Source organism: Bufo gargarizans, chromosome 9 (assembly GCF_014858855.1).
Source record: "Bufo gargarizans isolate SCDJY-AF-19 chromosome 9, ASM1485885v1, whole genome shotgun sequence".
Taxonomy (NCBI): domain Eukaryota; kingdom Metazoa; phylum Chordata; class Amphibia; order Anura; family Bufonidae; genus Bufo; species Bufo gargarizans.
In genome coordinates, this window is record NC_058088.1 from 112,308,486 (window position 1) to 112,335,814 (window position 27,329).

The window sequence follows — 27,329 nt, forward strand, 5'->3', positions numbered from 1 at the left end:
AGAGCGATCTGTGCTTGCAGGGAAGAGAGGTATGTGAGCTTCAGGAGCGGGACAAGGTGAGTAGGTACTGTTTTTTTTTTGGGGGGGGGGGGGGTTAATACAGAGAGGGCACAGAGGACTTTATTACTATGCAGGGGGCACAGAGGTCATTATTAATGTGAAGGGGGCACAATGAGCATTGCTACTATGGAGGTGGCACAGAGCCAGAGGGCATTACTACAATAAAAAGGGGTGCAGAGGGCATTATTACTATGAAGGGGGCACAGTGGGCATTATTACTGTGTAAGGGGGCACAATGGGGATTATTACTGTAAAGGGGGCACAATGGGAATTATTACTGTGAAGGGGGCACAAAGAGGGCATTACAACTGTGAAAAGGGCACAGAGAGGGCATAACTACTGTGAGGGGGCACCATGTGGGCATAACTACTGTGAGAGGGCACACATCTGTACAACACTACTGTGAAGGTTGTACAATGAGGGCACTACTGCTGTGGGAGGGTACAATTTTTTTAAAGTATTGGGGGGTGCCAAAGAATGGACACCCCCCCCCCCTCCCCCCGTGCCAAACACCCTAGGCACGCCACTGTATATGGGCCAATCTTCTGCACAGAAACAATGATTTTAGATTCCAGAAAGACATGGTCAGCCAATGAACGAACAGTTGGTCTTTCATCAAGTGATTGGCGACGCCTTTTACAAAGGCCAGTCATCAGGAGCGAGCATCCTGGATTGCTGGCCTGATTATCAGTCCATGTAAAAGGACCATTATACAAGTATGCCAAAGGAAACTGGTTTAGGTTACTTTCACATCTACGTTTTTTCTGGATCTGTCATGGGTTCAGCAAAAAAGCATCCGGTATATACTATAACCGTCGGCATCCGTTCAGAACGGATCCAGTTGAATCATATTCCAATTGAACAAAAAAAAAAAAAAAACGGATTAATCACTATTGACTTACATTCTGTTTCATGATGGATTCGTCTTGATCAGTATCCCAGAACGCACTCAAAAACGTTCCTTACAGCGCTTCTGTGTGTGTCATGGGAAAGCAATGAAACGGAACGGAATGTATTCTAGTGCACTCAGTTCCGTTCAGTTGAGTTTTGTCCCCGTTGACAATGAATGGGGACAAAACTGAAGTGTTTTCTTCCGTTTTTAAGATCCTATGGCGGATCTCAATACTGGAAAGGAAAACGCTGATGTGAAAGTAGCCTTAATATATTCTGATATTATTCTTCTCTGTATTAATACAATTTACATACAACTAGGATTAGCATCAGAATATCTTGCGCCCTATCAGAAGGTAACAAGTCATCAGAATCTCAGGTTTGCAATTTCCATAATTGGACAAAGCTAGGATTAATTGTGCTGAATGAACCACAATAAGATTGTAAAAAAAATGTGGAATCACCAATCAGTTCTACTTCAAAGTAATACTTTATTTGTGTGTACAAAAAGATACAGGGTTTATTAACAACATGATTTGTCCTGCAGTTCTATAGAATTTCTAAATCAACTCAGCTTGAGCACTGCTTTAACCATTTCACCGATGCCATCAAATATCTCATGTATCGGGCTGTTACACATAAAGGCGCTGGTCGTGATCAGTTTATTTTTCGCATCTATGTGAACTTCATTGACCTGTTTGTTGACGTGTTTACAGCCCAGCTCTTTAATGGCTCCTGCTGTTTTTGCATATGGCCATCTGTAGAATAGACAAAGGTCACCAAGTTACAACGGTGTCAACATGACAAGAAGAATTCAGACTCTGCACTAGGATGTACACGATGGATCTGGAAACCTGGCTCTTCTTTGATGCATTGCTTGGAATGACAATAAAAGGAGTCTGTCATTCGGCACAATGTGAAGCAGCCCTGTAGGGCTAGCTCAGCTGAATGGACTGATGATACCTTTCACTTAGTGAAAAAGTACATTAAATCCATATAGGTAATTATGCACACTGAAGGCGGGCCAAAGCCACTCTGCGCACCTTTGCTCCTCCTACATCCTCCTCCAGCCCCTCCCTCTCCTTGAGTGACAGGACCAGACAAGACGATTATGCAGGAACCTGTTTCAGTCTTTTAACGAGGGGAAAGAGCAACTGGCTGAGGAAGCAGAAGGAGCAAGGGTGCAGTATGGGGATGCCAAATATATTGTACAAGTGGCATGAGTTGTATGGGGATACCAAATGTGCCTCATGTATACTATTTATACTGTATTAACTGCTGTTTAATAAGAGAATAATTACAATAATATTATTGTACGTTATTTAGAACAAAACTATCTGTAAGAAATGCCTGAGGGATTTTTCTTTTACTTTCAAAAGCTATAATTTGGGTCTAACAGGCATCATTACTGACAGCCTTGAGCTGTCCAAATAAAACCATCAGTGAAACCTCAGTGCAAGGGACAATGAACATGATTTCCATAATGAATTTAAAGAGGACTTGTCACCTCTCCTAATGTTGCCATTAGTAACTACTTACCCATGAGATAACAATTCTGTAGCATTTTTATTCTTATGAATTTACATTGTGCCGTTTCTTTATTATTTCTTATGAATGGTCAACAGACTGCAATAAAAGTCCATCCGGGTGTTACCAGTTGGGGTTGACCCTGCACAGTCTGCCACTATCCATTCAGTCCCACTGTCAGACTGTGCAGGGACACAACTGGTAGCACAGAGACTGTGGAAATTCTTTTATAAAATCCTAGTAGGAATAATCTTGGAATGGCACAACATAGCGTTATATAAGTAGTTGCTCCACAATTGTTATTACATGGGGAATGCAAGTAGTTACTAAAATAAACATGTCAGAATAGGTGACAGCTCTTCTTTACACTGTTTACAGTGTTTTGTCATAGAAAATGATTGATAGTTAGTAGATAGATTGTAGATAGATAGCAGATTAATTAATGCTAGGAGCATCAGGTACTTATGCATCCATAGGTACCTCCTGAATTCAACTGTATCACCATCCTCAGGACGCTGATACAGTTTCATACTGTGACGTGGGCAGCAGTATATTGTATACAGTATATTGTGCTGCACTGTTGTATATGGTTCTGCTGGAGCAGTATTTAATGCTGCACTGTGGTATTTGGTTCTGCTGGGGCAGTATTTTGTGCTGCACTAAGGTACTGCTGCCCCCCCCCCCCCCATTTCTGTTGTCCCTGCCTCATTGTGTTGCCCCGCCTTCTGTCAATCTGGATCCACCTCCAACATGGGGCCACTTTTAGTTTTTTTTTCCCAGGGCCACTTTAAGTTCCCAATCCTCCCCTGATAATAGATAGATAGATAGATAGATAGATACTCACTTTTCACACTCTGTATCAGAGCCAACAGTGACCTCACATCCAGGTAGAATCTTTGCCGCTAACACAGGTGAGATACAACACAGGCCAATGGGCTTCTTGGCAGCATGAAATCCTTTAATCGTTTCTTCAATGGGTTTAATTACAGAGCAGTCTTTTCCTTGAACCGCCCAAGAAGAAAGATTTTTGGCAACTCCAAAACCTCCTAGTAGAGATTAGAAAAATTGGCAAAGTGTAAAAATTCTCCCTCTTATAAGATCCATTCTGCATGATTCGTAGGGTTATGACATATTGTACCTGGTATGATGAGTGCATCAAATTCACTGACTTTTAGATCTTTAAGATCTTTAATGTTTCCTCTTGCAATGCGAGCACTCTCTGTAAGTACATTGCGTTTCTCTTCAGAGGGTTGTCCTTTCACATGGTCCACCACATGCATCTGGTCTATGTTGGGTGCAAATGCCACATACTGTGGAAGGAGAATAAATGAAGATTTTTCAGTGTACCAATAATATACTTCATACAGTCAGAATCTAGTAAGGGCTATATTGTATCCAGAAGGAATTGCAATTGTTTTGGTTTTTGAGACAGTTTAGATTTGTGTTTATTGACCAGCTGTCTGAGGAAGATCTAATGATGGATCGAAGTTACACATCCATTGTTTGTGGATTATTAAGAATCATTAATTAACATTGTAATGAGGGATACAAGCCACAGAAGTGCTCAGTTCTCAGTTTAAGATATACAGAAGATGTCTGATGGATGTAGGTCCAACCTCTGGGGCCTGTACCTTTTTCAAGAACATACGGTAGGTCTCCTTGAGTGGATCCACATCTAGGTGGGAAAGGAATAGAGAGACGGGTGGGCATGCACATAGCTCTTTCCATTCTGTCTTTTGGTAGTTAGAGAAACATCCGAGCATAATTCATAATTTCCATAGAGGTGGAAAGGTGTGGATTCCAGAGGTAGGTGCAGGTCTAAGAGGTAGGACATGCATCTATGAGACATTCATGACGTAGCCTATAAATGTCTGAGATGGTAATACGCCTTTAATGAGGACTAAAGCTAAGGTTATGATCCTGCACTTATTATATATGGCAAAAAATGCTTGCAGCAAATATAATGAACATATTGATAGCATATAATCGGTCTGACATGCAGTATTCGAAAAGAGTGCCCTTGACATGCATTCCTCCCCCCCCCCCCCACTCCTCCTCACTGTATTAACCTATTGAGTCCCAGAGGATTTTTATTTTTCCATTTTCTTTTTTTATTCTTTGCCTTTCTGGAGCCATAACTTTTCTATTTTTCCATTTAATTAGCCATGTGAGGGCTTGTTTTTTGGCGGGCCACGTGTTTTTTAATAGCACCATTTAATATTGCCTACAATGTAGTGGGAAGCTGGAAAACAATTCCAAATGGGGTGGAGTTTGAAAAAAACTAAATTCTGCCACAGTTAAATTTTTACAGCGTTCCGTATGCAGTAACACTAACCAGTTGCCCTCATTCCTAGGGTCCGTATGATTACAACAATACCACATTTACCGTATATAGATTTTCATGTGTTTTAATACTGAAAAAAAACCATATTGTTTTATATCCGCATATCTTTATTTTCTATAATTATGTCTATGGAGCTGTGCGAGGGCACATTTTTTGCTTGATACCACTTTGGCATGTGTATGACTTTTTGATCAGTTTTTATTATATTTTTTTGGGAGGTGAAGCAATTAAAAAAAAAAAAGAAAAAGGGTGAATTGGCCCATGTTTTTTTTCCATTCACCGTATGGGATAAATATTTTTATACTTTAATAGTACATGTGTTTTTGGACACAGCCATGCCTATGATGATGATTTTTTTTGTTCATGTAGTCCTATTTTAAATTTTGAGAAAAGCGGTGATTTAAATTTTCATAGTTTTTCTTATATTTGTAAAAAATTTTTACTTTTTTTAAGTCACCCTAGGGGACTATAACAAGCGATGATTAGATTGCCATTTATATTCACTAATGGATTTTGATCCATTACTGCATGGGCAAATCAGTAGATTCCAATGCAGTGCTGCCACCTGCAGGTCTGTATTGGAATATTCCTGTGATAGGTATCGGAGCCTCCAGCAGGCTCTGGCCTATCATTATAAGGTAACAGATTCCCTGATTTCAGCGAGGGGATGTGGGAGCGTGCAGCATTTTTCAACTTAGATTCCTTGTTCACAACTGACCACTGCATCTGTGGGTTTGAATGTCTGCGATCAGTATTATCACTGATTGCAGAGTTTAGGCCTCGGATTCTGCTGTTTGAAACAGCAGAAAACCGGCGGCTATGGTGCCCGATGAGTTCACAAGCGGCATATTTAAAATGACAACTTCCTCTGTACATACACAATGCTCATTTAATAAGCATAATAGACTATGCTTCTGCTATAGAAGATGCTGCAAAAAAGGTATTCTGTGTAATATACATTTTTTCCAATGAGAGTTAAGGCTCATGCACATGACCGTATGTATTTTGCGGTCCGCAAAAAATGGATCCACAAAAAATACGGATCATGTCCGTGTGTATTCAGTATTTTGTGTAACGGAACAGCTGGCCAATAATAGAACAGTACTATCCTTGTCCGCAATGCAGACAATAATAGGACATGTTCTTTGTTTTGCGGAACGGAAATCAGTTGTGTGACGTAATAAAAAAAAAAATAATAATAAAAAAAAAAAAATCGCAAGTGATGGCAATTGCGACATTTACATAGTTAATACAGTTGAAAAAAAGACAAAAAGTCCATCAAGTTCAACCAAGGGAAGCGTGGGAACGCGAATCCCAGAAGGAAGTGAGACTCAGAGTTCTACACATTTTCATAAGCATTAATGTCAATTACTTTTAAGAATTCATCTAAACCCTTTTTAAAACTGTCCCCTTTTCCTGCTGTGACCGCGTCCTGAGTAAGGCTACGTCTACACGACATTAGTCGCAGCATGTCGCATGTTGCAGTGCGACACCATAGACTGCCATTATAAAAATTGACGCGCGACATTGGTGCAACAAAATGTCGTGCGACAAATGTTGCGCCCTGTCGCGCGACAAATGTTGTGTAGACCTAGCCTAAGTCTATTTCACAGATTCACAGTTCTTACAGTAAAGAAGCCTTGACGATTCCTGGAGACTGAACTTTTTTTTTCTCCAGTCGGAGGCAGTGCCCCCTTGTCTTTTGAGGGGATTTTACAAGGATTTTTTTTTACCGTATTTCACATTTCATGATCCTCACTAGAGATGGTCTTGCTGTTCCACCGGTGGTCGTTTTGCGGCAAACTTTGTGCATTCGCGATTCACTGAACATGCGAACATATGGCGATGTTCGCATGCGCCATATTCTTTTGCATTGCGCCGAACTTTGACTCATGACACATCCATCAGGTGGGACAGGGCAGCCAATTGAGACATTTCAGCACATGGACACACCCCCACCCTATAACAGAACCCGATCTGGCAGCCATTTTACATTCTGTGTTTTGCCAGTGTAGGGAGAGGTTGCTTTGTGGAGCAGGGACAGACTGTTAGGGACACCAAACGCTAGCTAATAGGGCCACAAAAGTCCTTTTAAGGACTGGTATAGGTGTACTATCAATAGGTGTGATATACTGAGGGGTGTAATATACTTATAATATACTTTCTAACATAAAAAGTATATTATAGTGCATTTGTATTGTGCAGCAGTTATGTGCGTTTCTGCTGCGATACCACAGCTATATAGAGGGACAAACGCTATTGGAATAACTAATTGCAACTGGTGCGATATACCTGTTGCCTCCCAAAAAACGTATTGAGGGGTGTGATATACCTATAATATAGTTTCTAACATAGAAAGTATATAGTGCATTTGTATTGTGCAGCAGTTGTGTACAGTTCTGCTGCGATACCCCATGTATATAGAGGGAAAAGCGCTATTGGAACAACTATTTACAATGGGTGTGATATACCTGTTGTCCCCCCAAAAACTGATTGTGGAAGCAGGCATATTGCACCTCTCAAAAAACTGATTAAGTGGTTTGATATACCTGCTTCCAAAAAAATCCTGATTGAGGGGTGCGATATACCTGTTTCCACAAAATAATGATTAAGTGTTTTGATATAGCTGCTTCCACAAAATACTAAATAAGTGTTTTGATATACCTGCTTCCACAAAATACTGATTAAGGGGATTGATATACCTGCTTCCACCAAATATTGATTGAGGCCTGCAATATACCTGCTTCCACAAAATACTGATTAAGGGGATTGATATACCTGCTTCCACCAAATATTGATTGAGGCCTGCGATACACCTGCTTCCAAAAAATACTGATTAAGGAGTTTGATATACCCGCTTCCACAAAATACTAATTGAGGGGTGCGATATAACTGCTTCCACAAAATATTAATTATGGGGTTCTATATACCTGCTTCCACAAAATACTGATTAAGGTTTTTTTATATACCTGCTTCCACAAAATAATGATTGAGGGGTGCGATATACCTGCTTCCACCAAATACTGATTGAGGGGTGCAATGTACCTCCTTTCACAAAATACTGATTAAGGGGTTTGATATACCTGATTCCACCAAATACTGATTGAGGCCTGCGATATACCTGTTTCCACAAATACTGCTCTTCTCTAGGGACTTTGGCACAGGGTTATTTTGAAAATGACAGGCAGAGGAAGAGGCAGGCCGTTCTGCAGGGGTGGTATGGGTCGGGCAGGTGCACCAGGCTGGAGCCTAAGTGGGAAGTTGGAGAAGGTGCGTGCAATTACGTCAAAGGATGCACCAGAGTTGGTTAAGTGGCTCACTCAGCCTTTCCGCTTCTGCACTCTCCTCATTCTCTGTATCTGCACCCTCCTCACTCTGCTGTGTGCACCCCCAAAGAAACCACCACCACCATAGCCCCTCCACTCGAGATAGAGGAATTATTTTCCCATCCACTCCCAGACCTTACAGATGTGCTGCCATTCTTGGCATCGAATTAGGTCTGACAACAGTACCCAGATCAGCCCAAGGATGGTGGTCCCCGCTGTTGCTGCCTACTCCGAGATCTCTAATGTCAGTAATGGTGAAGGTGACAATGATGACGTGTCGATGGACGTCTCGTGGGTGCCCACAAGAAAGGAAGAGGAGGGGAGTTCAGAGAGAGAGACGGAACAGCAGATAGGGAGGAGAAGGAGGAGGAGAAGCAGGCTGAACTCGCAGTGCACAGGAGGAAAAAAGCAGACTGCAAATGTATCTGGAGCGAGCCATCCACCATGCACGGTCACATCTTGCGCTCCCAGGACACCGACGCATGGCTCCGCAGTGTGGCCTTTTTTTAACGTGTCAGCTGCTGACAATAGTGTTGCCATCTGCAGCCTGTGCTGTCAAGTCGAGGTAAGCCCAACACTCACCTAGGGACGACCGCCTTAAGAAGGTACCTGGCCTCCCATCACCGAAACCAGTGGGAGCAACGCCATCAGAACCCACAAAGCCACACTCCCGGCACCCCACGTCCTGCTTCTTCTCCTTCTCCTCGCTCCTCGCTCCTTCCATTTGTCCTCCACTCCACCTTCCACCGTGCAGTTGTCGCGTTCATCTGGCAGAAGGTAGGCTTCTGTGGCCCAAATGTTTGAGCATAAAAAGTTGATGATGCCGGATAACCCTCTTGCTCAATGGCTGACCTCCGGAACTGCTAGCCCGCCAACTACTGCCATATAAACTGGTGGACTCAGGCGCCTTTAGAAAAATTGTGGCCATTGGGGGCATTTACTGGGGGCACTATATAGGGGTATTTTATACTGGCACATTATGGGGGACATTAGCTCAACTGGGGGCATAAGGGGGTATTTTTTGCATTGTCACATTATAAGGAGAATTATTTTTTACTGGGGGGCATAATGGTGGGCTTTATTACTCCCCCATGGTATGACCCCCTAGTAGCAGCACTGGCCTCTCCCTGCTCTGCTATCCCTCTGCCCCTTCTCCAAATCCTTATTATGAAATCTTTCTCATTAGGATAAAACACATCAGCTCCGCCGAGCCCCCGGACAAAGTGTGGAAGTGCCCCCCCATAATGTACCAGTATAAAATGCCCCAGTAGATGCCCTCAGTGTCCCCCATAATTTTGCAAGTAGAGGTATACTGGGGGGCTTATTACTGACACGTAATGGGGGGCGACTTAATAATGGCACATGATTACTGGCACGTAATGGGGGGCTTATTACTGACACGTAATGGGGGGCTTATTACTGGCACATTATTGGTGGGCACTATAGGTGCATCTACTGAGGCAACACAAAGAAGGGGTGTTTTATATGGGGGGCTCTGTACAGTAGCATTTTATACTGGGACACATTATGGTGGGTACTATGGGGAAGGGGGGAGAGGAGTACTATGGAGTCATCTACGGTGGCACTAAGAAGGGGTAATTTATACTTGCAAAATTATGGGGGACACTGAGGGCATCTACTGGGGCATTTTATACTGGTACATTATGGGGGGGCACTAGGAGGAAGGGGGAGAGGAGCACTATGGGGGCATTTACTGGGGGCACTATATAGGGGTATTTTATACTGGCACATTATGGGGGACATTAGCTCAACTGGGGGCATAAGGGGGTATTTTTTGCATTGTCACATTATAAGGAGAATTATTTCTACTGGGGGGCATAATGGTGGGCTTTATTACTCCCCCATGGTATGACCCCCTAGTAGCAGCACCGGCCTCTCCCTGCTCTGCTATCCCTCTGCCCCTTCTCCAAATCCTTATTATGAAATCTTTCTCATTAGGATAAAACACATCAGCTCCGCCGAGCCCCCGGACAAAGTGTGGAAGTGGCGTCCGAGATCCCCAAGGGCCAAGCCAAGTAACTGTAAGTGTTCATGTGAAATATGTTTATGCTATACACATATAGCCTACACTGTGCCCCACAATATATAGTATACCTCTACACTGTGCCACACAATATACAGTATACCTCTACACTGTGCCACACAATATACAGTATACCTCTACACTGTGCCACACAATATACAGTATACCTCTACACTGTGCCACACAATATACAGTATACCTCTACACTGTGCCACACAGTATACCTCTACACTGTGCCACACAGTATACCTCTACACTGTGCCACACAGTATACCTCTACACTGTGCCACACAGTATACCTCTACACTGTGCCACACAGTATACCTCTACACTGTGCCACACAGTATACAGTATACCGCTACACTGTGGAGTCTGTTCTATAAGCACCCTTGTTCTGTGGCGGCGGACAGAAAATAATCTGGAAGTGCCTCTCCCGAGACCAGGCTCTGGATCCGCCACTGGTCTGGACCGATCACAGGAGTGTACATTTCTTCTAAACTGTAATCCGTATCCTCTGACCTGCAGAAATGAGCGCTCGCTCGATAACAACTAACAGGCAGTACCTGTAGGCTGTAGCCTGGCCCTGTTACCGAAGCTAGCCGAGTGTTGTAAGGTGAAGGTACTAGTAGAGATGAGCGGCTGCTGAATCCTGATTTAAAGTTAAAGTTACTGCAAGATATGGAATACGGTTTAGAAATGTCAAATGTACACTCCTGTGAGAGGCGGGGAGGGGGATCTGTGGATGACACTGTTATGGAGGGGGATCTGTGGATGACACTGTTATGGAGGGGGAAATGGGGATGACACTGTCATGGGGTGGATATGTGGATGACACATATAGCATAAGATGCTATACCCGGTATGTGGCATCCACAGATCCCCCCCATAGCAGTGTCATCCACAGATCCCCCTCTCTATAAAAGTGTCATCCACAGACAGCTGGACTTTTCTTCCCTGTTGCGGTTTTAGGTATCGCAGCATTTCGAAGCGTACTTGTGTAAATGTATCGTTGTTATAGCTGCCCCCCCTACTTTTGTCCTGGCCCCCAGTGTGCCCCCCAAATTTTGAAAGCTAGAGACGCCACTGTCTCTATTTAAGCCATGCCACCATAGGTGATTGTGAATATACAATTAACTATACATTTATACACACAGTAAATTTTTATTTCTATTGTACCATGTCATGTTGTAGAATACTGCGCTTCCCCAATTCTTATATTGTAAGCCCTTTTCTGTATTCATTTAACATTAGCACATGACTTCCCCTTTAAGACTGGGAGACATAAGCCAGGAAATGCAGCCACAGTGACTATTGCATACTACTTCTTGAAGAAAACCTGATGCATAAAGTTCAGTAGTTGCCCAGAATCGGTGCCCTGTACATAACGCTGACTGCCCTCATCGTTAAAGCTGTACCCACACCCCCGTATCTTACCTGTGCCCCATCTCTGCTCAGGTGAACGAACACTGCAGAGGCCTCGTGGATTTCACTGCCATCATACACCCCACAGCCAGAGAGGATCACTGCCACCGTCTTGGTCATCTTGGATGCCGGCTAAAGGAGAGCTCAGGTAGAGAAGGAGTTTGCAGGTGAGAACTGTAGAGGACGGTGCAGCCTCCTGTCCTTTTATACACGGAGAGAAGGTGTGTGCTCCTTGTGTGCAGGAGGTAGAGTCTTACTGAGGAGGAAGTAGCAGCAGAGCTTCCACTCTAATCATTTACCTAACTCAAGGCGGGGAAATTCCCTGTCATCTTCATATGTATCATAGTCAATGTGTTTGTGATGCATATTCAGCGGACTGGGAAATTAAAGTGGCTCTGGAAGAAAAAAAACAAAAATTGGCCGTATGTTGTAGGTAGGTTCAAATTGACAGAAGGCAGGGCAGCACATGTAGGCAGGGACAATAGAAGTAGGCAGAGGCCAGAAATACCTTAGTGCTGCCCAAAATAATGCCCCCCCCCCCCCCCCGCTACAGTATTTTAAAGGGTTTATCCTCTGGATAGGTCATCAGTATCTGATCAGTAGGGATCTGACACCCGGGACCCCACTGATCAGCTGTTTGAGGAAGCAGCTCACTGTAGCTCCAGTAGGTGCTGTGGCCTCCTCGCAGCTTACCAAGCACAGCACCGTCCATTAGATAGCAGCTGAGCTTGGTATTGCAGCTCAGCCCATTCACTTAAATGCGGCTGACCTACGCCAATCTCATATTGATGATCTATTCTGAGGATAGGCCATGAGTGCGAAAATTATGGAAAAACACAGTTTTCTGTTTCCATATTACATACTATATCACAAATCAGTCTGATCACAGCCAGTGATGGACTAAGCAGGCATTTCCTGTGTGCCAAGACAGGAGCAGGAAGTAGAGCTTAGCAGGGACCCGGGCAGACACAGAACAGGAGTGGTGGAGGGTGTATACTTTTTAATTTAATTTTTAACATACTGCCATCAATTTTCTCCGGTTTGAAAGCTCCTGTAATAGTGTGATACTTCCTGCTGCTTCTTCTGGATTCCTGCTACCAAACAGCAGTGCAGAGTTCAGATGAGTTACACAGTTGGGGTCTATTCACACAACCGTATAAATGGGTCCGCATCCACAATTTTGCGGAATGGTGCAGACCCATTCACTTCAATGGGCCGCAAAAGATGCGGACAGCACACCGTATGCTGTCCTCATCTGTAGTTCTGTTCCGCGGGCCAGCAAAAATACAGAGCATGTTCTATTCTTGTCCGCAATTGTGGACAAGAAAAGGCATTTTCTATATAGTGCCAGCCATGTGTCATCTTCAAAATGCACAACGCACACGACCAGTATCCATGTTTTGCAGATCTGCAATTTGCGGACTGCAAAACACTTAGGGTCCTTGCAGACAAGCGTTCCTCCCGCAGCGAGTCCACATCACAGCTCCCGGCCTGAACTCCCAGCGCTGTCAGGGGTCACATAGCATTATATTGATTTATGATGCTATGTAACCCTTACAGTTCTGGAATGTATGGTATATAACTGACAGCATTATGCCAGTGTTATCCAATACATTCCAGAACTGTAAGGGTTACATAGCATCATAAATCAATCTAATGCTATGTGACCCCATCAGTGCTGGGAGTTCAGGCCGGGAGCTGCGCTGCGGACTCGCAGCGTGACCAACGCTCGTCTGCAAGGGCCCTTACGGTCATGTGAATGTAGCCTTAGTAGTAGATGAGCGTCAAAAAGCCAACCAACTTCCGCAATGCAGAAAGAGGCATGTAAGTAAATGTGCTCTTGCTCTCATTCTCGGTTTTATAAAATGTTGATAGACTTGTTTCTGTGAAAGACTGCCATGATGTGCTGACTCGTCCTTGCCTCTTCCTGGCCGGGTCCCCTGCATACGCTGGCTCTTGCAGTTTGATGTGCGCTCGTTCTCGCTCTTTATGGTTCCATTTTGCTTATTCTCCTAACCTCATTCTCTTGTGTGCTGCCAGTCCAGCCCTCTGCCTGACCTACTCTTATGCATGAACTCTGCTTGCCTGGACCATGATTCCTACCTACCACTTCTGTGCCGTGACTTGGGAACTCCACGTTTATTTGTAAACTGTTGCTAACAGAGATTACGCCAAGGGTAGTGACATGGAAATTTCCTGTAAGAATGTCCGTACCTCCCTGGTTAAAGACTGAAGAACGCACACTTTATTGGACTACACTCCCTGGTTTATGCCTATGCCAAATCTATTAGTGACCTAGTTGGTCCACATCTCCAGCCATTGTTACAAAGCTCATAGGGGTTGTTGGTTCCAAGACCAGACAATCCCTTTAATACAGTCTTAAAGGGATTGTGCAGTGTCAGGATACCGGTGATCCATCCACAGGGCAGGTCATCAAAATCAGATTGCCAGGGGACTGACTCCCAGCACCCCACCAATCAGCTAGTTGTGGAGGACACAGCGATCATGCACAGCACTGTCCTCAGGGTGGTGATACAGTTGATTACTGTGCCGACTACAGCAGTATTTTGTGCTGCACTGTGGTATTTGGTGCTGGTGATGTGGTATTTTGTACTGCACTGTGGTATTTGGTGCTGCTGATGTGGTATTTTGTGCTGCACTGTGGTATTTGGTGCTGCTGATGCGATATTTTGTGCTGCACTGTGGTATTTGGTGCTGCTGATGTGGTATTTTGTGCTGCACTGTAGTATTTGGTGCTGCTGAGACAGCATTTTGTGCTCCACTGTGGTATTTGGTGCTGCTGAGGCAGTATTTTGTACTGCACTGTGGTATTTGGTGCTGCTGAGGCACTATTTTGTGCTGCACTGTGGTATTTGGTGCTGCTGATGCGATATTTTGTGCTTTACTGTGGTATTTGGTGCTGCTGATGTGGTATTTTGTGCTGCACTGTGGTATTTGGTGCTGCTGAGGCAGTATTTTGTGCTGCACTGTGGTATTTGGTGCTGCTGATGTGGTATTTTGTGCTGCACTGTGGTATTTTGTGCTGCTGAGGCAGTATTTTGTGCTGCACTGTGGTATTTGGTGCTGCTGATGCAGTATTTTGTGCTACACTGTGGTATTTGGTGCTGCTGAGGCAGCATTTTGAGCTGCACTGTGGTATTTTGTGCTGCTGAGGCAGTATTTTGTGCTGCACTGTGGTATTTGGTGCTGCTGATGCGGTATTTTGTGCTGCACTGTGGTATTTTGTGCTGTTGAGGCAGTATTTTGTGCTGCACTGTGGTATTTTGTGATGCTCAGGCAGTATTTTGTGCTGCACTGTGGTATTTGGTGCTGCTGATGCAGTATTTTGTGCTACACTGTGGTATTTGGTGCTGCTGAGGCAGCATTTTGTGCTGCACTGTGGTATTTTGTGCTGCTGAGGCAGTATTTTGTGCTGCACTGTGGTATTTGGTGCTGCTGATGCAGTATTTTGTGCTGCACTGTGGTATTTTGTGCTGCTGAGGCAGTATTTTGTGCTGCAGTATGGTATTTTGTGCTGCTCAGGCAGTATTTTGTGCTGCACTGTGGTATTTGGTGCTGCTGATGCAGTATTTTGTGCTACACTGTGGTATTTGGTGCTGCTGAGGCAGCATTTTGTGCTGCACTGTGGTATTTGGTGCTGCTGAGGCAGTATTTTGTGCTGCACTGTGGTATTTGGTGCTGCTGATGCGGCATTTTGTGCTGCACTGTGGTATTTGGTGCTGCTGAGGCAGTATTTTGTGCTGCACTGTGTTATTTTGTGCTGCTGAGGCAGTATTTTGTGCTGCACTGTGGTATTTGGTGCTGCTGATGCAGTATTTTGTGCTGCACTGTGGTATTTGGTGCTGCTGATGCATTATTTTGTGCTGCACTGTGGTATTTGGTGCTGCTGATGTGGTATTTTGTGCTGCACTGTGGTATTTTGTGCTGCACTACGGTATCGCTGACCTCACCTACTTCTGCCTACATGTAATCCCCCATCTTCTGTCAATTTTGACCCAACTCCTACAACATGGCTATTGTTTTTTTCTAGGGCCCCTGTCTACAATGTTTACCTGCACGCCCTCTAGCTTTCATGTCCTGACACTGCACAACCCCTTTACAATGTTTCAGTTCTTCTAAACTGCAGTTACAACAGTCCGGAAGTTTCTTAAAAAATAGTTAAGTTTTCCTTTTAAATCTCAGTAGCAATTAAGTATAATTACAGTCAGTAATCGTTGCCGATGACATAACACGTTCAGGGCTTTTTATGAGTCTTTTCCCTGTGATCTGTCTTTAATATTTGGCAGATGAATAATTAATACGTAGACTTAATATTCTATTCAAAGGTCGTCAGAGCAGCTCTCACCTATCTGGAGACTTCAATCATGGAGGCACGGACTTCCTCACCCGGACTGGGAGCAGAGTTTAAATGAATGAAAAAAGGGGGGTATCCAGCCTTTCTTTGAGAAGTTCCAATAGCACTTTATTTCGTATTAAAATTTTAAAAGATCCAGGTACAGATAATATTGGTCTACGCGTTTCAGGCAACAAAACAGTTACAGCCCTTACTCATGACCATTGAACAAACATTAAGTCTTCACATTTATAGGAGGAGAAAACCGCATCTAGACCAATCAAGGGGTCATGCGACCACTCCCACCTACAAAGATATATAACAATAAAACACTTTTAAACTTAAAATATTCTCATGATTAATATGGAGAAAACGGGAAGTCTAGTGTTCAGTGCTGAAGGATCAAATCTAACCTTTTATTTAATCCTAGAGGTTGGTGGCTTTCTAATCTGAAAATCCAAAAGGATTCTCTATTTAGAAGTTTCCTTCTTCTGTCGCCACCTCTTGCTGGTCTATTGACCCTTTCAATGCCTTGCACAAGCATGTCCGATGTATCGCCACCATGAACTACCGCAAAATGAAGGCTGGCCGCAGAGACATTACGGCTTCCATGGTGCAGTACATCAGATACATGCTTTCTTATCCGGGTTTTTATAGCATTTGTGGTGCATCCCACGTATTGGACTGAACATTTAGTGCATGTGATCAAATAGATGGAATACGTTGTGTTGCAGTTTAACCCCTTCCCGACTGCAATCCGTATATATACGTGATAGCTGCACATACCCCGTGCAGCTACCACGTATATAAACGTTCTGGCAGCTCTTTAATCCAAGCGCTTGCAAAGCGCTTAGATTCAAGCTTCTGCCCCTGCCCTGCTGCCGTCACGGACAGCATATAGTGCAGTAATGCCGGCAAGGGACCAATCAGAGTGGCCCCTTGCCGGCAATCGATCCGATTGGTTAGTCTGTGCAGACTAACCAATCGGATTGAGGCAGTGAAAAAATGCCGGTTTCAGGCTCTGATCTACGCTCTGCAGATCAGAGCCTGAAATCACAGTGTCCTCGTGCCCCCCCAATGTGTGCAGCCCCCCCCGATCTGTGCAGCCCCCCCATCTGTGCCCCCTCGATCTGCGCCCCACCTTGTGTCCACAGTGCCCTGATGTCCGCCCCTCCTGGAGTCCGCCCCCTCCCCGCCCCATACATTGCTCCTGCTGCCCACCTCCCTCAATGCTGGCCGTGACACCCTCCCCCCCCTCCCAGCGCTGCCCCCCCCGCTCGGTCTCCCTGCTGTGTTTGATGGAAGCGTCTCCATTCCTGAGCCGCCGCCATCATCAGAGTGTCAGCTCTATGCTGATACTCTGCTGTAACCCCATAGATGCCGCGGCACCGGCATCCATGGGGTTAATAGAGGGAGAGGGCTCCCTCTCTCCACCATCGGGGCTGCCGCGCTGCGCTGGTGCCACCTACAGGGCATCTGATTGTATTACACTTTGCAATGCAAGAGCATTGCAAAAGTATAGTACAGCCGTCAGCCCCACTGGATCTCCAAGATCCAAGAGGGACTTGATAAAAAAATAAAAGTGAAAAAATAAATAAAAGTAAAAATAAATAAATAAAAATGTAAAATTAAAAAAATAAATTGCCTTTTCCTATAAAAAATGAAAAATAAAAAACTACACATATTAGGTATCACCGCGTCCGTAACGATCTCTATAAAGATATCACATGATAGACCCGGTCTGATAAACACCATAAAAAAAAAAAAGTGTAAAAAAAAAGCCATTTTTGTCACCTTACATCACAAAAAGTGCAACAGCAAGCGATCAAAAAGGCATATTACCCCCTCATCCCTTTCAAAAAATTATACCCTATTTAAGACAATCGCCCAAAAAATAAAAAAGCTATGGCTCTCAGACTATGGAGACACTAAAACATCATTTTTTTGGTTTCAGAAATGCTATTATTGTGTAAAACTCAAATAAATAAGAAAAAGTATACATATTAGGTATTGCCACGTCTGTAACGATCTGCTCTATAAAACTGTCACATGACCTAATCCCTCAGATAAACGCTGTAACAATAAATAAATAAATAAAAACTGTTTCAAAACAGCCAATTTTTTGGTCACCTTGCCCCATAAAGTGTAATAATGAATGATCAAAAAATCCTATGTACCCAAAAATGGTACCAATAAAAACCTCAACTCTTTCTGCAAAAAACGAGCCCCTGCACAAGACGATCGGCAGAAAAATAAAAAACATATGGCGTTCAGAAAATGGACACACAAAAACATAATATATTTTTCAAAATTGCTTTATTATGTAAAACTGAAACAAAGAACGTAGACATATTTGATATAATTGCATTCGTAACAACCTGCTCTATAAAAATAGCACATGATCTACCCTGTCAGATGAATCTTGTAAAAATAAAAAAACTGTGCCAAAACAGCAATTTTTCAGTTACCTTGCCTCATAAAAAACTTAATATAGAGCAATTAAAAATTATATGTACCCCAAAATAGTACCAATAAAACTGGCACCTCATCCCCTAGTTTCCAAAATAGGGTCCGTTTTTGGGAGTTTCTACTGTATGGGTGCATCAGGGGGGCTTTAAATGGGAGATGACATTTAAAACCAGTTTAGCAAAATCTGCCTTCCAAAAACCATATGGCGTATCTTTCCTTCTGTGCCTTGCCGCGCACCCTTACATCAGTTTACGACCACATGTGGGGTGTTTCTGTAAACCGCAGAATGTGGGTAATAAATGTTGAGTTTTGTTTGGCTGTTAACCCTCAATGTGTTAAAGAAAAAAATGTAATAAAATGGAAAATCTGCCAAAAAAGTGAAATTTAGAAATGTAATTTCCATTTTCCTTTAATTCTTGTGGAACACCTAAAGGGTTAACAAAGTTTGTAAAATCAGTTTTGAGTAACTTGAGGGGTGTAGTTTCTACAATGGGGTCATTTATGGGCGGTTTCCACTATGTAAGCCTCACAAAGTGACTTCAGACCTGAACTGGTCCTTAAAAAGTGGGATTTGGAAATGTCCTTAAAAATTTTAAGAATTGCTTCTAAACTTCTAAGCCTTGTAACGTCCTAAAAAAATAAAATGACATTTCCAAAATGATGCCAACATAAAGTAGACATATGGGGAATGTTAAGTAATAAATATTTTATTAGGTATCACTTTCTGTTTTAGAAGCAGAGAAATTGAAATTTAAAAAAATGTGAATTTTTCATTTTTTTTTTAGAAATGAGGGATTTTTTCATAACTAAAGGTGAAATATATTGACTTAAATTTATGACTATCATGAAGTAGAATGTGTCACGAGAAAACAATCTCTGAATTGGTTGGATAGATAAAAGTGTTCCAAAGCTATTACCACATAAAGTGACGCATGTCAGATTTGTAAATTTTGACCTGGACACTGGGGCATCAGTAACCCTTGGTCATGAAAGGGTTAAGAATGATTTTATCGCAAAGCTTTGGCCAGTGACACAGGATTCAAATGATTTGGATATTTTCATGTATCTGCAGCAAATACACACAGAATGCCCACATTTATAATTGCCCTTGGTAGATAACCAAGTATTTTGAATAGGCGATGTTACTTTGTTTTTCTGAAACATACTTGGGCTAACCATATTTGCAATTGTAGGGGCTTTACGTGCTGCACATTTTACACCGGTTAAAACCACCTCACTCCAGTTTTTATCACATGCTAATACTGGAAATGTTTTTTGATAATGTTGCAAATCTGTGTATATTCACTGCTGAACTGTGTAACAAAAACATTCTTTTTTGTGTAATTTGTATCACAGTTCATTTGGATTTTTTTTTGCATCCATATTTATCAATTTGTCACTGTTCATGCCAAAAACTTTATCATCAACTGTTTGGAGTAAGCTCTGCTAGACAATCTGTTGATAATATCTTCAGCCTCCATTTCATACATGTTTTGCTGGCTGCAGTTTTTCCTAGCTCTAATGAGTTCCCCTTTAGGTATGTTTTGAACTGTATGAGTGGGGTGACACGATCTTGTGTGTAATAATGTATTGTCTGAGGTTGGTTTCCTATATGTATTTGAGTGAATGGAGGCTGCAGCGGAGTCCCCCCTCAGGTGGAGATCTAAAAACACTATGTGAGAGGTGTCGAATTGAACAGTAAATTGGATACTGTTCACACAAGTGTTATAATAGTTGGAGAAAAGGGGTATGGCCGCCACATCGCCAGACCATATGAAGATCAGGTCATCGATGTAACGGCCACACCACCTATAATTCTCCACAAATGGGTTGGTGTCGATGAGGAGAAAGTTTCTCTTCCCCCATGCCATAAAAAATATTGGCTATGGAGGGAGAGAACTTGGCCCCCATCGACACCCCCGATGTCTGAAGAAAAAACATTTCATCAAACATAAAAAAATTCCGCCTACAATTTGCTACAATTTGCACGAGCTCACCAAATTTGGACTGTTGAAGACTAGAAAAATGTTGCCTGGTCTGATGAGCCTCGATTTCTGTTGAGACATTCAAATGGTAGAGTCCGAATTTGGCGTAAACAGAATGAGAACATGTATCCATCATGCCTTGTTACCACTGTGCAGGCTGGTGGTGGTGTAATGGTGTGGGGGATGTTTTCTGGGCACACTTTAGGCCCCTTAGTGCCAATTGGCCATCGTTTAAATGCCACGGGCTACCTGAGCATTGTTTCTGACCATGTCCATCCCTTCATGACCACCATGTACCCATCCTCTGATTGCTACTTCCAGCAGGAAAATACACCATGTCACAAAGCTTGAATCATTTCAAATTGGTTTCTTGAACATGACAATGAGTTCACTGTACTAAAATGGCCCCCGCAGTCACCAGATCTCAACCCAATAGAGCATCTTTGGGATGTGGTGGAACAGGAGCTTCGTGCCCTGGATGTGCATCCCTCAAATCTCCATCAACTGCAAGATGCTATCCTATCAATATGGGCCAACATTTCTAAAGAATGCTATCAGCACCTTGTTGAATCAATGCCATGTAGAATTAAGGCAGTTCTGAAGGCAAAAGGGGGTCCAACACCGTATTAGTATGGTGTTCCTAATAATTCTTTAGGTGAGTGTGTGTATATATATATATATATATATATATATGAGGTTTTTTTTGCGACCAAACGACTGGACCGATCTGCAGTAAATTTGGCAATAGGTACATCTGGTTTCCAGGAAGGTATTAGGCTGGGTCTCATCTCACTAAGACGTACCGTTCCTGAGATATTCCCAAAACATGCAAATATGGCACCATTACATGACCTGCATTAGCCAATAGAAGCCTACAGGTTTTTCACTCATATCCCAACTGCCATACACATGTCACATGACCATTATCAGTCAATAGAAGCTTGCAGACCCTTAGTCTTGACATACACACAGTTTTACATCAGGTTTCCATAACAACCCAGCCATTTTTCTTTACTGCTGTAGGTCAGCTTTAAAGGGGCAGGGTGCTGTGGATGACACTGTTAAGGGAGTGAAATGCTGTGGAGGTCACAGTTAAGGGGGCAGGCTGCTGTGGAGGTCACAGTGAAGGGGATGGTCCGCTATGGAGGCCACTGTTAAGGGGACGGGGTGTTGTGGAAATCACTGTTAAGGAAATGGGGTACTGTGGAGGTCACTGTGGAGATCACTGTTAAGGGGGCAGGGAGTGGAGGAGGTCACAGTTAAGGGGATGTTCCCCTATGAAGGCCAGTGTTAAGGGGCGGGGTGCTGTAGAGGTCACTGTTAAGGGGGCAGACCCTTGTGGAGGTCACTGTCAAGGGGGTGGGGTGCTGCGGAACTCACTGTTAAAGGGGTAGGCTGCTGTGAAGGTCAAAGTTAAGGGGGTGGGCTGCTGTGGAGGTCGCATTTTAAGTTGGAGGGGCACTGGGGGGTCAGTGTTAAGAAGTGGGGGGCTATGGAGGTCACTGTTAAGGGGGTGAGATGCTGTAGAGGTCACTGTTTTGGGGGCATACACTCAATATCTTTTAATGACACACAAACATTAAATGAAATGGATGAAATATAATCGTGCGAAGCCAGTTCCTTCTGTTAGTATATATATATATATATATATATATATATATATAAACCTGTTGTTTAAATGTGTTTTTAAATTCTTCTACGGCTCAGTAGACAATCATACTCTCAGCATCAATGTTGGATTGGCCTCTGTTGGGATTAGTTTCTGACAGAATTATGGGGCCCAAATTTCCAACAGAAGGCAACCCCATTGGAAACCAATCACTTTCCACCAGGGCGGTGAGACACCCCCTTTAAACGTGGGTATTTAGTATTTCTACTGCTCAATACTGTTGTCAAAAGTAATTTTTTGGTGATTTGGTTTTGACATAAAGAACGCAATCTGCAAAAACAAATACTGTCTGAAAAATATTTTATTTAATATTTCACAAATAATGTACAGGGCAGTTGAAGTCATAGTAGGTACCTTCAGCAAGGCTGAGCTATCATACAGCAGAGCACTGTGATTGGTTTACATAATTCAGCAGAGTTCACTAACATTCCAAGACTCCACACAAGCCGATGAATCATAAATCGAATTCCCTTCACCTCTAAATATAGATAAATTACTGCAGAAGTTAAGTTCTGCTCACTTCTGGACCGAACATACAAAGAATTTAAGTGGTACTCAATGGACCCCATTGAATTATACTTTTGACAAGGTTTCAGTTGTTTGGACAGAATGGTGCTACACGCTGCGCTAATCTAAACTACTGATGGAGGCTCCTAATGGAAGAGCGAACATAGAGGTCTAGAAGGTAGCTGACACAAAATGTTAGGATATTATTAATCAAGATTATTTGAAAAGTTTCTTCGTTTTTAATTATGCATTAGACCAACAATAAATTAGTTGTGGAGGATGAACTTCCCCTTAAATTGCATGATGTGCGCAAATCAGCAGACCTGTGAGTGAGAGAATATTGCTTGCAGCAGCTTTCACAGTCAGTGGCAGTCACCCCCATACAGGATAATCAGACTTGTCACATTCTTAGGACAATTTCCAGTGAAAGACCTGGAAATACATGGAATCACATGCAACAACCGAACAACATTGAATACATTTAAATATAAATATACATAAATATCATCAAGACTTAATTAACATATAAACAATATCCTTTACATAGGATTATACAAATATTGCATATGGTAGTTCAAGTGTACTCTTTAAAAACCCCAGTAATTACAAGAAAACTTTCCAAGTATGCATTCACACTGCCGGATCTGCAAGATACAGATGTGGTCCGTGTCGCATCCACATTTTCTTGCAGACTTAACAGAAACAGGGCAGGCTCTTGCTTTGCATTTTCAGCTCCTTGCATATGGTGCATTGAAATTTTTTCTTGTCCCCTTTTTAACTGCAACATATTGCATATAATAAAATAATTTTCTTTTGAAAATTTACTGGAGCAGATGTGGTAACTGTGAGCTGTCTGTGACACTTTCTAGATTTTCTACCATCTGTATTACACCTTCAATTTGGTCCTCCTGTAGGACGTGTCTAGCATTGGACAAAAATTTCTTCAGTAGAGATTCTCGGCTCAGAGGTTTTCTCCAGTGCCCATAAAAAGTGTGACATTTTTCAATCATCACGTCTCCATTTTTCAGCAGCAGGACCACTTCTCCATACATCTGGTCAAAGTTGGCTTCATTGTCTTGTGGGTGTTCCACTTCAACTTTGCTCAGCAGGTTATGGATTTCTTTACGCAATATTTGGTCTTCATGGAAAGACCTGATATTTACTTCACCATCTAACAGTGCAGTGCAGGCATTGAACTGGAAGGAGTGACGAGCCTGATGTTCTGAATCTGGATAGGGTCGGTTAATGTATTTAGAGACTGGAATTCTAAGAACAATTGTCTGGATAGTGGATGGGTCAAATGATCCATATTGCTCTTCAAACCTGCTTCTCGCTGAAACAGCAGCATCAACTATCCAGTGCATTCCTAAATGTGCTGGAAAAGACTTGAAAGCAATGTCTTGCTTCTCAAGAAGAAACTCATACTGCTTTCCTGGTGAGGTGAGAGCCTTAGGCTGGTAGTCACTATAAAAAGCACTAAAACCAGAGCAGCCAGGTACCTCATCAAGTATGAGAGAGTTGGCCTCCATACCGTTAGCAGCCAGAATGGCGGCTTCAAGACCTAACCTAGTCGCATTACCAATGTGTAATGGCTTGGCTAGAGTGGCAGCATTTGCCATTGGAGCACCAGAGAGAGAGGCTGCAATTGCCAGGGCGTGGGTGCATTGATCTTTGTTTAATGAAAGGAGCTTGGCTGAAGCTGCTGCACTTCCCATGGTGCCAACAACAGAAGGTGGATGAAACCTGTGTACAGAAAACATTATATCATGAATTAGTTCCAATTTGCTATAATAGAATTTTCTTATGCAATGGTGATTATGCACTCGGGTGGAGCTCACTACTCACTTTTTAGGAATATTCTTTGCCTCACTAGAAAAACTCATCAGTCTTCCTTGTATTTCAATGCCCACATTGAAAGCTGTCAGGAGCTCCTCACCACTGACTCTTCTGGCATGTGAAAGCATCTGAGACAGAGCCAGAATGGCAGGAAGCACAGCGCCTGATGGATGAGTGGCAGGATGCCATGTGTCATCAAAGTCCATGGAGTGAACCTGTGTGAATAGGGACAACATCTATACAAGCCTAATTCTATGGATCTATTACGTTATTATATTTTCTTTTGCTGTGTATCTTTACTTACAGCAACTCCATTGGCATAGGCTGCCAGGGTTGGTGAGAGCTTCAAACCTTTTTGGCCAAAGACTGAACAGAGGGTAGTATTGCCATGAGCCGAGAAATGTAGGTCCTAAAACAATGAATGATATAAACAAGAATATAAATAATATTGATATGCTAGAAGTACAAGTATCCAAGATTTAAGCATGACACAGATATAACTGATCCACATAGCTCAGGAATAATTACTGACATGCATAATACTTTAATGTGACTCCACCATTTACACTTTCCCTAGAGATGTATCTACTGCCTTATAACTTCGGCTCAGAAAACAATTTACTGTATTACAAAAGTGATCACAATGGACATACACAGTAAATCCATCTGCACTCATCTCCTTCTAATGTACCCTACATGTAACTATATAGTCACCCAAGACATTCTTTACCTGGCAGTATTTCAGCACAATGTTAAAGACATGTGTTCTGCTGCCAACCAGTCCCACGCCAATGTTGTCCAGTATCATACGTTTACTTCTGTGGCGGACGACATCAGACAGATGCTCTGGGCGTGTCCCATTAACAAATGATGCAAAACTGTTTGTCACCGTGTCTTCCAACTGGTTTCCAATAACCACTGAAAATAAAAATACGAATAATTTAATAAAGTTCTATACAGTATATCCTTCATTGTTGTTTCATCTCAGCCCGTGCATTATTATCATTCTTGTAAAATGAGACTTTGATACAGTCACATTTGTAGGGGCAAACCTAGAACTTTGGGGGGCAACAAGACGATTATTTACCTTTCGCAGCCGACTTGTGAATGTGTCTTGATAGTTCAGGAATTTTCTTGGTGTTCTAGAAAAAAAGAGAAACATTGTAACTGGAATATTTGTAGTCTGCACTCTAACATTTCTTCTTAGGTTACATTAAATATAGAACGCACAGAAGAAATATCGCCGCCTTTTTTTTTAGCAAATAATACTTCCCATACTACTATATGCTATGTCATTCCTTCTTTATTCCTCCTGTCGATGTATGACAAAATTAAAAGCTGGTTACTAAAATCCCTGTAAATAGGTTGTGTCCAAGCACAGTCTGACAGTGTCAGCAATGTCTGGACACCCTCAGACTGTGTAGGAACATACCTCTTTGACAAGTGAAATGGTTACACCTATTTGCCAAAATATTTCTACATTTACAAGAGAAATAACAAAGGAACAGTACAACTAAGAAACTTAAGGAAAATGCTCCAGAATTGCTATATTATGGGGAATATAAGTATTTATTGAAACAAAGATTTCAGGGGAGTTGATGGATCCACGTTACGTGGCATTTATGTGCTATTTAAGCCTTGTCTAGTAGTGTAATAAATACTTGCAGTTTACTGAACTTGCCATACGGACAATGAGGCACACTTACTAACGGTGTATGATATTTAGAGATCATAACTTAGAAGAGGCTGTCCAAAGAAATCACAATTTGTCACAGTATAGATTTGGGACATCTTTGCTAGAATTACTTTTCTCTTCCTAACACCACCATTATCTTGCAGCATAAAGCTGACATGTGGCATTAATAAATCTGGCATATTTTACTATTTAAAAAAGCCAAGTTCTCTTTCTCTAGACAGTCTTAAAATCTAGCAAGGCACTAAAGGAGATTTTTTTTTGTGGTGGAAAAATGCCAATTTAAAATTCATTTGTGTAAACACCCTTACAGTTTAACTATCTGAACAGTTTCTGTTGCAAAAATTTGAAAGTTACATTTGGGTGTAATGCTTGATCCCACCACTAGATGATGCTCGACCGTCATATGACAGAAAATGCAGGTGATGGAAATATTTAAAAGCATTGAGGGCATATATTTGGGAGATAGAATATAATTAATACATAGGTAACACTAAAGATGGTGGGATGTGATTTCCCCCTGAAATCTAATTGGGTTTAAGACCACAGTTTAGTGAGTTTCTTCTTCTCCTACATTTGTACTATCCAAAAGAAGAAATATAATAATAATAATAATAATACTGATTACAACAACATACAGTTACAGCAAACCTGAACCTGACACCTGCACAGTATCTAACTTGCCTTGTATCTAGCGCCAAATACAAAAGAAAAAGGAATTTGAACAAAATTATTTAAAAAATCTTACATGGACAAGGGTGGAAAGCATCTTGAGCACAAGGTGTCTTCTGAGCTGCAGAGTTGAGTTTTGAGATGTCGTGTTGTATTGCCGTCTAGTTTCTCCAGTTCTGTCCAGTGATATTTATTCAGTTCTGCATCCTTACATCATTGTTTTCCATTTTTACATCACTGTCACTTCAAAGAAATTGGTGGAGCTAACCTGGAGTTTACACCCCTCCAGCAGGTGGGGCCTCAGACAGGGGATTTCTGCAGGAAGTAATGTACCTGACGTCTTAGCAAACATGGATCCTTGGTCATGTCACTATAGTCATTACCTTGTAGGTTTCTGTTTCTGAGAATTCTGTTCTTCCTTGTGTCGTCTGATACAAGTATGATCATCATGCATCCTTACATCATGCCTCACACCTACATCATATCCTTCTTATTATAGTTGCTCTGACGCCTTTATAGCAATCTCTGAA

The 27,329-nt window shown here is 42.4% G+C and overlaps 2 protein-coding genes across 2 annotated transcripts; both read right to left on the reverse strand.

The window, feature by feature from the left end:
- Positions 1-1,422: 1,422 nt before the first annotated feature.
- LOC122946560 (glutamine amidotransferase-like class 1 domain-containing protein 3A, mitochondrial) lies at positions 1,423-11,885 on the reverse strand. The gene is made up of 4 exons (XM_044306278.1): positions 11,627-11,885; positions 3,617-3,788; positions 3,323-3,524; positions 1,423-1,709 (listed from the first exon to the last, which is right to left on the reverse strand). Exons 1-4 carry the CDS (start codon positions 11,732-11,734, stop codon positions 1,517-1,519), a joined length of 675 nt encoding a protein of 224 aa, XP_044162213.1. The 5' UTR covers positions 11,735-11,885; the 3' UTR covers positions 1,423-1,516.
- Positions 11,886-22,403: 10,518 nt separating this feature from the next.
- Positions 22,404-26,953, reverse strand: LOC122919379 (cis-aconitate decarboxylase-like). Its single transcript, XM_044268373.1, has 6 exons — positions 26,876-26,953; positions 25,522-25,576; positions 25,165-25,352; positions 24,739-24,843; positions 24,444-24,649; positions 22,404-24,341 (listed from the first exon to the last, which is right to left on the reverse strand). Exons 1-6 carry the CDS (start codon positions 26,894-26,896, stop codon positions 23,420-23,422), a joined length of 1,497 nt encoding a protein of 498 aa, XP_044124308.1. The 5' UTR covers positions 26,897-26,953; the 3' UTR covers positions 22,404-23,419.
- Between the last annotated feature and the right edge of the window lie 376 nt (positions 26,954-27,329).